This window comes from Wyeomyia smithii, chromosome 2 (assembly GCF_029784165.1).
Source record: "Wyeomyia smithii strain HCP4-BCI-WySm-NY-G18 chromosome 2, ASM2978416v1, whole genome shotgun sequence".
NCBI lineage: Eukaryota > Metazoa > Arthropoda > Insecta > Diptera > Culicidae > Wyeomyia > Wyeomyia smithii.
Genome location: NC_073695.1, coordinates 214149284 through 214159953, shown reverse-complemented (window position 1 = coordinate 214159953; position 10670 = coordinate 214149284). Strand labels below are relative to the sequence as shown.

Sequence of the window (10670 nt, the reverse complement as noted above, 5' to 3'; positions counted from 1 at the left end):
CGAATTCGATTGTTTTGTATATTTTCGTTCGCGTGATCTTAGTTTGCTATGTAACAGTTTGAAGAGTATGTTGAGTTGTGTTTTTAAGTGATCGATTCTAAATGCTAATTTTAATTTCCCTTATGAACAAAGCAAGCTGTTTAATATTGTTAATGTTATTTTCAGTTAAAATAAGTATCAAATCAAGTTTCTTCGAGAGTACTGGGTATTTATTTCTTACATTACTGTATTTAGGACAGTTATATAAAATGTGTTCTATGTTTTCAGGTACATTGCATGAATTACAGTTTTCGTTAGGGACCAATCCCCATTTATATAGTCTATCCTTTGTGGCTAAGTGGCCTAAGCGTAGTCTGGATAATGTTATCGTGAGATCGTTCGGCAAACATATGTTTTGGAACCATGGCTCCAGTTTGATCGTTGGCATAATTTTGTAATGGTAAGTTCCTTTTTCATTTGAAATTTCTTTGTATTTTTCATTCCATAAGCAAATTATTTCATGTTTCAGGCTAAGGGTCAAGTCGTCTTTGGTTATTGGAAAGTCGTCGATTTCAGTTCTTGTTGTTCCAAGCTTAGCTGCATGATCAGCTCTGTCGTTTCCCGTTAGATGAATATGTCCAGGAATCCATTGAATGGTGAAACTGTCTATTTGCGATCTATTAATTAATTTATAAATGGTACAGATTAAAAAGTTTTCATCATTTTTCGTACTTTGAATTAGTTTTGCAGCACTTTGACTATCGGTAAATATCACAGCTTTGGAAATGCACTTGATTATTATGTACTCAATAGCTTTGATAATAGCGGCTAACTCCGCGTTCATAATTGTGAATTGTGATTTAAGTCTTCCACTTTGCGACAATTTCTCTGCTTCATCGTATATACCATAACCTGTTCGTCCGTCAATTTTTGAGCCGTCAGTGAAAATTTTATAATAATCAGCGTAAGATGTTTGTTTTAAGTCAAGAACTATTTGTTTCTGTACTGTTGTGGAATAGTTTTTCTTTTTAAATGATTCTATTTCTGGATGTATAATAATTTTTTCTGAGTTTTCATAAGGAACTGCACGTGCAAGCTGTAATAAATGGTAATTGTTCAAACTAGCTATCTTTTCAAGGTAAGTATGGTGCTTTGGTAAATCGTCTTCTTGAATAAATTTATATAGGTAATGAATAATTGGGCTATTTTGGTAGTAAATGGCTTTACAGATTTCCTTGAATGCTAAGTACTCAGCTTTCTCTCAATGGTAACTGTCCCGTTTCTGATAGAATTACATGATTTGGAGTTGATTTAAGGTATCTCATTGATACTCTAATTGCGAGGTTTTGTACTGTTTGCAGTTTGGTGAAGTTGGTTGTCGAGGCTGCTGCTGTAATTGTCAGTCCGTAGTCAATATGTGGTTGTATTATTGCTTTAGATATATTGAGTGTGGTACGAGAGTGGGCTCCATTTTTCCGTTTAGTTATCATTTTAATTATGTTGATTTTCTTTTTAATTTTCGCTACTGTCGTTTCGATATGTTTATTGTAGTTGAGTCTATAATCAATGTATATCCCTAAGAATTTTTGTACTGGTTTTGCTTTTATTTGATGATTGTTGATTTTTATATTGTCTATCGGATTAAATTTGTGTGTCATGACCATAGTGGCGCATTTATCTGTGTTTATCGTCATTCCTATACTATTTAAGTGGTTGGTTATTGCTGCTAAGAAATTGTTCGTATTCTCTACTGCTAATGATAAATTCTTTGCCTTAACCATTACTGTGAAGTCATCAGCGAATTGGAACAATATTCTGTTTGGGCCGGATAGGGTATGGATTTTCATAGTGTACAGGTTAAATAAAATTGGCGATAATGGACAGCCTTGTGGAAGACCTTTGTTAGTTACTCGTCTGATTTCCGTGTTATTGTTTAGTTTTAGTATTATGTTCCTTTTCTGTAAATAGTTGAATATCCAGTTTATGAGTTCTGGTGGGATATTAGTCTCATCTAAGGTATCAAGTAGTTTTTTGATATCTACGTTGTCGAATGCTTTCGATAAATCTAAGAAGGTTGTTATAACAACTTCGTTTTCTCTTTTTGCATTGTACACGTGGGTCAGAAATGTGTTAACGCAGTTAATTGCAGAGGTTCTTTTTCTAAAGCCAAACAAGTAAGCTGGTAACATATTGTCTGTTTCTATATGTTCAGTTAGCCTACGCTTTATAATAAAATTAATAAGTTTTATAATAACGCTAATCATGGCTAATGGTCTGTATGATAACGGTTCATTAGGGTTTTTGGATGGTTTAAGTATTGGAACGATTTTAATGTCGCGCCAATCATCTGGAATTATACCAGAGTTAACTACGGCATTAAGTATGGTTACTATTTTGATAATAAGTTCTGGCTTACATCGTTTAAGAAAATAGAATGATATATTGTCGATTCCAGGTGATGATGTGTCTTTTTCAGATTTGATGATTTTGATGATTTCTTGAAAGTTAATTTTAATTTCTTTGAGCGGTGGTTTCATTTGATAGACTATTGTATTTTGAATTGTTGGGAAGTTGCATTCGATAAATTGGGTTGCGATGTTAGTGTCATTTAATAGAGTTGAGTTGTTTTTACTGGGGAACCCACCACTGATACGTTTGATTGTGTTCCAGAGTTCATTTGTTGACATACTAGGATTTATTGTATCAATCAAACTATTCCAGTCTATTCTGGAGGCTTTTCTAATGAGTTGTTTGAGTTTTGCTTTCGATTGTTTAAATTTTAGTAAATTCTCATAGGTTTGGTTTCGGAAGTAGTTTGCCAAGTGCTTGTTTTTAATGAGTTGTTTTTCTATATCATCGTTCCACCAGTGTTTTGGAGTATGTTTATTATTTTTAAGTCTGTATTTTGCTTTATCTATTTGCTGTTTAATCACTGGTATTACATCATGCTGCTCCTGAATTAAATTTAAATTTATTTGTTGATGTTTTCTAAAGCTTTCTGCTTGCTGATGAACTCTCGTTGGTTATTGAAATTCGGTGCTGCGTTTTGTAATTCGAACTTGATTATTTTGTGGTTGCTTGATATTTCGTCATGTAATACTTCCCAGTTTAATTTAGGGGAAATATCGGAAGAAGCTAAGGTGAGATCAATGGTAGATGGTATTGTGTTTGGAGGTTTAATGAGAGTGGGGGAACCGTCATTCAATATTATTAAGTTTGAATCTTCTAGTAAATCGGCTATTATTTCTCCTCTAGGGCATGTATTTTGTAATGAATTCCAAATTTGGTGGTGAGCGTTGAAATCGCCTGCCACTATAGTTTGTATATTCGTCTTTTCAACGAAGTCGATTAGTTTTTTAAAGTTTTCTTTTACATCTTGGTTCCTGACTGGCAGTGGGGGGATGTATATTGATATGAGAAGTAATTTGGGTATTGTGTTCAATGTTTTGATAGCGACCATTTCCAATGGGTTGAGATTCGGTACTTTTAGTTCCTCGAATTGTAAATTATTTTTAATTAAAATGCCAACTCCTCCATAACCGTTTGGTCGGAGGAATTGTACAAATTTATAACCAGGGAAATTGAAGTTCTCGTTTTGTTTAATCCAGATTTCTTGTAAGAGTGCTATTTCAATATCGTTAACTGCAAGGAAGTGTTCAAGGGTCTTTCTAGTTTCAAGTGGTCTGATACTTGTTATGTTGTGTTGAATAAATTTGAGTTGTTTGTATTCACCCATTTTTAGTTTCAATTTTTTTATTTTTTGCTATGACTTCCGGTTCTATTATTGCTTTAATTTGGTCACATATATTAATTAAAAGAATGTCAGAGTCTATTGAATCTTTTTGTTTGTGTTGTTGACTGTGTTTAATGATTGTGTCGTGCATGGTTTTGATCTTTTTTAAAATTGTGCCAAGGGTCATTTGTTTCGTAAGGTCTTGTTTAACTTGATGTACCGTGTGATTATTGTTTTCGTTATTTAGTGATTGTCTATAAGTTTGTGTTGTAATATTTGTACTTGGATCGATCGAATGAGTTATGTTGCTGGTTGGCAGTGGTGGAAAAGTTTCTATCGAATTAAGTCGGTGTTGAACGGATTTTTGTTTGGGGAACGGTTTGCAGCTTCAATAAACGTAAGTTTTTCGGATGCCATCAAATATCTGATTTTGTCTTGTCTTTGTCTTTCTGGACAGTTCCAGTCGTTTGCCTTGTGTCCACCGAAGCAATGACAACATCGCGGTTGTGCTTTACAGCTTCTTCCGTCGTGTTCTAACGAGCAGACAATACAGCGTGGTCTGTTACTTTTACATGCTTTAGCAGCATGTCCGTACCTACAGCAGTTGAAACACATTCGCAGAGGAAAAACATAAACGGTGACTTTCGCTGGAAAGCCAAAAATTGTCACCTGATTTGGTAGCTCCTGCCCTTTTACAAAAAATTTTACCGAGTAAGTGGGTGTAAGGGTTTCTCCTACCTTCTTTTGAATACGTTCTACTTTGATTATTTCCTTCTTGCCAGCTTGAATGTTTTCAAGTATATCTGAATCTGTTAGGGAGGGAGGTACATTTCTTACTACCCCAATGGATTCCTTCATCATGTTGGGTACGTATGTGTGAAGTTTGAACTCATCTCTCAACAGTTTGGAGTTTATAAGTACTTCTGCTTGTCGTGGTCGGTCAAAGGTTATTCTAAAGCTATCATGTCCCGCTATCTTTAGTTCTTTATATTCTTTGATACCACAACTATGAAGAATTTTGGCGAGTTCCATTGGGTGGATTTTTCTTGAAACTTTAGCTGATTCTTGTTTATTATTGTCTTGTATCTTCTGTCTTTCGATAAAAAAGACTGTATTATCATTATTTTTAATCCATTCGTCGTTGTTAGTGAGTTTAGTTCTCTTAGGTTTTGGGGTTAGTTCATGTTCAGTGTCGGTACATTGTGTCTTTTGGTTGGTCATGTCGACTGTTTCATTTCTAGGTCTCGTTTTCGCCTGTGTAGTGTCCATCTCTTCTAAGTTATCCACCATCACAGATTCAGTCTTTTTCTTCTTTTGTGTCAAAGCTTTAGTTTTTTTAGGTATATTAGTTTCAGAATCACTGTACTCACATTCCTCTATTTTTCTTCTTGTTGCCGATCGATCTCCCAATCTGATGATTGGGTTTGAGAACTTCTCTGTATTTAGTAAGTCCTCAAAACCCTCGAATGATAGTCAAATCACGCGGGCACAAAAACCAAATTTTAAGACTTAGCTTCCACTTTCCGAAGCGTCTGCTTTAACGTTTAGCGCGAGAATGAATTTGACGATTGTTCACTTCAAATAAACTGTAGGTAGCCGGTAATGAAATGACATTAGATCAAGACACAATTACAATGACACACTCAGCGCTGCCAGATATGATTTTTTATTTTGCAAAATTGATTATTTTTCCGTTTTTGACGTTGACTGACGTCTATACATCGAAGTTAGGCGCCTGACTTGAAAATCTAGTAATTCAACCAGGGAAAACCAGGGAAAAGTGGTCAGGTTTTGAGCGCTTATTTTGCAGTCATCCATAGTCAGGTTTTCGAGGTTTTTGCATCAATCGATCAGAAATTCTTTTACGGTTAAATTTATGTAACAAAAACAAACTTTTGTTTGAGATACACTATTGAAAAATTGGTAATTAATATCGATTGTCCAAATCATACCGCGCAACCAATCACTACCTCTCTTCCCAAGCACAGTCGACACTAACGGATACAATCGATTTGACTTTGTTGTTATTGTTGTTGTTACTTTCTTGTCAATCCATTCTCTACTTAGCCCCTCCTTCTTTCTAACTAACTGACGAAGCCTTGGTATAAAATGTACCGTTCGAACATTTCACTCCATCAGTATCAGTTTCATTACTAAACCGTACCGATTACATACGGACGCTAGGTGTTAGCAGCTGAAAGGAGGAAAGACAAAACAGTACCGGTTTCACCGGTTCTCGTGCCGGTTTCACCCGTAATGCTGGTGGCTGTTAGTAGCACATGGCTACTGCAAAATACTAAAATGGCTGGAATTCTGAAAGGACTAACCACAAAACAATAACGCACGCTTAACCTTAGGGCTAATAGCGGTCTCGATCAACTAGATTATAGTTGAGAGAATTCGTTACCGATATTGTTTTTGGCACATTTTGCATGTGTAGGATAAGTACAACGATACACCGTGCCCCAGTGCTGAGTTGAGAAAATTTCCAGCTCGAAAAGTTCCTTTGACTCGATCGGGAATCGAACCCGATATCACAACCGTGTGGGAGAGCTAGCCGACCGACATCGCTAACCACAGTGCCACGGGGACCACATGTCGGAAGGAAGGACTAACCAGTAAACAAGAATAATCGGCAACTGGCACCTTTTGGTGCCTCGAAGTTTTGTAATATAAGCGTTGCAATTCCCTCTACTATTTGTTTTAATGGAATATGAAAATACGGTAGTCAACGTCATGCGGTCGTGTCTTGAATACCACCCTCCTAGTATTTTTTTCGAAATCTGCCACATTGTTTCGTCCAATTCCATCAGCAACAAGAACATGGAACTATTCATTATCGTTTGTAAAGTACTGAAAATACCTTTCAAAGGCAACCAAAGTTATCAAAATTTTACATACAAGTTAAAGCAATTCAAACTCAAAAATGTAAATGAGGTACATATATGGCATTGAAAATTGTTGAAATCGTCAAAAAACTTTTCACCATGTTAATTTCAGTTTTAATGATGACAAGTTTTTACCAACGTCATCGAAATATTCAAAAACCTTCTTTCTCCTAAATAGGTATATGGTATATATTATACCGCATGGAATATAGTTGTCCCAGCGTGCTTTGTGTCAGTTTGTGTAGAACCTGTTGATCATGGGACTATGTACCTACTATGGTTGGAACGGCAGTATGTATCTTATGCTAATTTAAACAAACTTATTAAAAAATGGAAGTTACTTTTCCTTTAGACTGAAATTTAATTTTTTACTATCAAAAACGTTTTTGAAACAATAAATTGTAACCTAGACAGGAGCCAAATTCTTCGACGGTAAAAACTTTTAAAAATCGTGTATTTAATAATAATTCCACAACAAATTCTCATGAAAATCCTACTTATTAACCCTTTTATTAACTAATTCAATTACTTTTGCACTTAAAAAAATTTTCGTTATACACTTGTTTATTATTTGTCAGTATTCAATTCTACCATATACAGGAAAGCGGCTAGCAACCAGATATGTGCATCAGCCAACAACAGAAAAAGCCGATTCAGTATGAATACCAATAAATAATCCTAATAACACATAACAAAATACGACATAAGGTTGTGTGCGATCGTCTGTTTCATTCCTAACTAATTTCCCCTATCACTGCCAACTGTCCAGTCACCACACAATCGTTGAGTTAACCGGTCTTCGTTGTAGTCTATCTTCTAAGAGCACTTAAAATGGCCCAAATTGGTAAAACATTTGCCACCCGCGCTTGTTCCCTGGCCAAAGCTGCAAACGGCCACAGCATCCGGTTTTATTGCAGCGGTAAGTTGAATCATTAGTATATCTAACGCTTAATAAATATCCAAATTACCACAAAACGTTAAGTTCAAAGAACGGCGGCTCCTTCATTGCGTAACGTCGCAGTTTCAAGGCCACCGATGTTATGCTGTATGTCTCCTTTTGAATAAAGAAGTATGTGTATCGGCTCGTCAGATTAATCTCCACAATACAAGTACGATATGTGATAAGCGATTCGCAAAAGTATTTTGCCTACGAATAATGCATGTTGGAAATCTATTAAATTAACTGCTGAAATATATTACAACCTAACTAGTTACCGGTAAAACAGTTTATTACGTAATAATTTTCACAGATTACTAGTGCATTTTGATATAAACACGATTTCGCTACAAATATTCTACATTCTTTCTTACAGCATCACCAAAAGCCTTTGAATTTATCAAAACCGAATTAGCTGGTGAAAAGAAAAACGTTGCTCTGATTACACTAAATCGTCCGAAAGCTTTGAACGCTCTTTGCAATGGCCTGATGAACGAGGTAAGCCAAGCTCTCGATAAGTTTGAAGCCGATGATAGCATTGGAGCGATCGTTATTACTGGAAGTGAAAAGGCATTCGCAGCTGGTGCGGACATTAAGGAGATGCAGAACAATACGTATGCCAAATGTATCACCGGTAACTTTTTAAATAACTGGACTCGTGTTGCGAAAACCCAAAAGCCAGTTATTGCCGCTGTCAACGGTTACGCATTGGGCGGTGGATGCGAATTTGCTATGATGTGTGATATTATCTACGCCGGTGATAAGGCTAAATTCGGACAGCCGGAAATAGCGCTAGGTACAATCCCCGGTGCTGGTGGTTCTCAGCGTACAGCACGTGTTATGGGTAAATCCAAGGCAATGGAGATGTGCCTTACTGGAAACATGATCAATGCCGAAGAGGCTGAACGTTCTGGTCTCGTAAGCAAAGTTTTCCCAGCAGACAAAGTCGTTGGCGAAGCTATTAAGTTAGGTGAAAAGATTTCTACTTTTTCACCATTAATCGTACAACTATGCAAGGAAGCCGTAAACACCGCCTTCGAAACTACCCTCAATGAAGGGTTGAAGTTTGAAAGACGTCACTTCCATGCGACTTTCGCAACCAAGGACCGCCTCGAAGGTATGACCGCTTTTGTTGAAAAGCGTGCACCGAATTTTACTAGCGAGTAAAACACCATTTCAACAACAACAAAACTCAAGATATGTCTGTTATGAGGAGTACGGCAGTATGATAAGCCAAGCATTTAATAGTGTTTAAAGATTTTTTTACCAGATGCATTTTTCAAATTGCTTACAAGTGAAAACTATAATAAAACAAAAGAAAAGTCTTCCAAGCATACATCTGGACTCAATAAAATTTTCATATCACACTCTGGGCAGCTATTGCTTTTCTCAATCTGTCGTTTCTAAGATGCTCAACTTTGTTTTATTGTATTGCGTAATTTTTTACCAAAATGTCGAGAGTTCGTTTGAAGTATTAGCTAATTCTTCTCTCATAAACACAGTTTCACCGTTACCACCCGAATGTTTCGTATGACGAAAAATGTTTTTGCGCATTTGGTCCCAAATAAAAATATGCAGATACGATTTGTGAGATTGCAATACAGTCGGAGAAAATCACACAATGTGAACATAATAGATTAAAAAAGTAAAATATTTAGGTCTAATTAGTTTTAAAAATTAAGCACAAGCTTTATTGAACTTTTTTTTCAGTGAAACAAAATTGAAATTTCATAGAATGACATTTTTACAGTCAAATTTGATATAACATAAATGAATTTAACGCACATTAGCTCAATGAATATATTTGATGTAAAGATCTAATATAAAAGTATACCAAACTATTTTCTTTGAATCCCGAAACCAATATGTAAAAAAGGCGTTTGAAAAAAAATACGAACAATGCCGAAGTACGAATTATTTTTTGATCCGAAAGCAGTGCTGCTTTCGATAAAATGCAAAATTTATACCAAATATTCAAAACGAACCATTTCTGAATTGATTAAGGTACTGATTGCACTTTCTCTCGGTTCTAAGTCTAACACTTCCGCGGTTGTTGGATGTTGTTCACCGGTCGTTGAGGAACCTGTACCGCTGGTTTCTGAGCATGAGCCACCTGACTAGCTTCTACTGAGTGTTCGCTATGCTTGTTAGCGGATGAACTTTGTACCACTTCCCCTGTGTTCACATTTGGGGCAGGATTCTAAAATAGGTTAAAAATACTTCAGAAACATTGCTTCCAATGTGTATTATTGTTTAACTAGTGTTAAACAAAAATTGCACAATGCATGTCTTATCGCAATTGAGAAAACACAAATGTGTACTAGACAGAACAATAAGAAACATGTTCGTGTATATAATGGTCAATTACATATAGCCTTGACCGAATAGCAATGAAACTTACCGACAAACCGATAACTTCAACCGGGTCCTTGGCGGGCCTATCCGTGCTGGGAGATTTGTGTTGCACAATTCGCATACCACCAGCTTTTACTAAAATTAATATGTAAATAGCACTTTAATTGTGGAAAAAATGTTTGACTTAAAAAACATTTTGAAATTGTAGATAGCTCGCTATGCTAGGTATGTACTTGAAAAAACAAAGACGAATAAAAAATTCTCAATCAACAAAATAAAAACTTATACATACCTGCTGGAGGACGTCCAGCCACTAGATCTTTGTCACCATCAGCCATTTTCAATGTACTGCGTAGATACTTAGACTGAACGATATATTTTATTGCTTAATAAAATAGCATATAACTCACAAAACCGAAAAGAATGTTTTCCAAAAAGTTAACCCTCTCTCTAAAGCAACAAGCAGTAAAATGCTTCTTAAACAACACTATCTCAAATCACAAACGAAAAGTTCCACGATGGCAAAGGCACATTCAGCCGATTATCAGACAACAATATGTTCCCCTGGACAGCCTGGACAACGATGCATTATCGCAGTTGTTGATTTACCGATTTTATATCGTTATAACGTCAGAGACGTCAATCAAACGTACAGTTTCGAAACATGTTGAAATTAATAACAGGGCTGCCAAGCTGAGTTTTCTTTGTTTCATAAATACCGATAATTTCTAAACAAGGGAATGGTATGGTAGCTTTCAAGCGTTACGAACATCTATTT

General features: G+C 35.9%; 2 protein-coding genes and 1 long non-coding RNA gene across 3 annotated transcripts; 2 read left to right on the top strand and 1 right to left on the bottom strand.

Annotated features, from left to right (window-relative positions):
• The first annotated feature begins 15 nt into the window (after positions 1–15).
• Positions 16–717, top strand: LOC129723084 (uncharacterized). The gene is made up of 3 exons (XR_008727713.1): positions 16–205; positions 268–439; positions 509–717. It is a non-coding gene; the product is annotated as an uncharacterized LOC129723084 (long non-coding RNA).
• Positions 718–7347: 6630 nt separating this feature from the next.
• LOC129723230 (probable enoyl-CoA hydratase, mitochondrial) lies at positions 7348–8873 on the top strand. Its single transcript, XM_055677305.1, has 2 exons — positions 7348–7519; positions 7914–8873. The coding sequence occupies exons 1-2, from the start codon at positions 7432–7434 to the stop codon at positions 8702–8704; spliced, it is 879 nt and encodes a 292-aa protein (XP_055533280.1). The 5' UTR covers positions 7348–7431; the 3' UTR covers positions 8705–8873.
• A 328-nt stretch (positions 8874–9201) lies between these two features.
• LOC129723231 (death-associated protein 1) lies at positions 9202–10501 on the bottom strand. The gene is made up of 3 exons (XM_055677306.1): positions 10185–10501; positions 9939–10027; positions 9202–9737 (listed from the first exon to the last, which is right to left on the bottom strand). Exons 1-3 carry the CDS (start codon positions 10228–10230, stop codon positions 9573–9575), a joined length of 300 nt encoding a protein of 99 aa, XP_055533281.1. The 5' UTR covers positions 10231–10501; the 3' UTR covers positions 9202–9572.
• Between the last annotated feature and the right edge of the window lie 169 nt (positions 10502–10670).

Excerpts from the sequence above, each read along its gene's own strand:
- LOC129723230 (XM_055677305.1), top strand. The coding sequence starts at position 7,432 with ATGGCCCAAATTGGTAAAACATTTGCCACCCGCGCTTGTTCCCTGGCC. Across the intron at positions 7,520-7,913 it reads CATCCGGTTTTATTGCAGCG|CATCACCAAAAGCCTTTGAA; the intron begins GTAAGTTGAATC and ends TCTTTCTTACAG.
- LOC129723231 (XM_055677306.1), bottom strand. The coding sequence starts at position 10,230 with ATGGCTGATGGTGACAAAGATCTAGTGGCTGGACGTCCTCCAGCAG. Across the intron at positions 10,028-10,184 it reads GGCTGGACGTCCTCCAGCAG|TAAAAGCTGGTGGTATGCGA; the intron begins GTATGTATAAGT and ends TATTAATTTTAG. Across the intron at positions 9,738-9,938 it reads TTGAAGTTATCGGTTTGTCG|AATCCTGCCCCAAATGTGAA; the intron begins GTAAGTTTCATT and ends AACCTATTTTAG.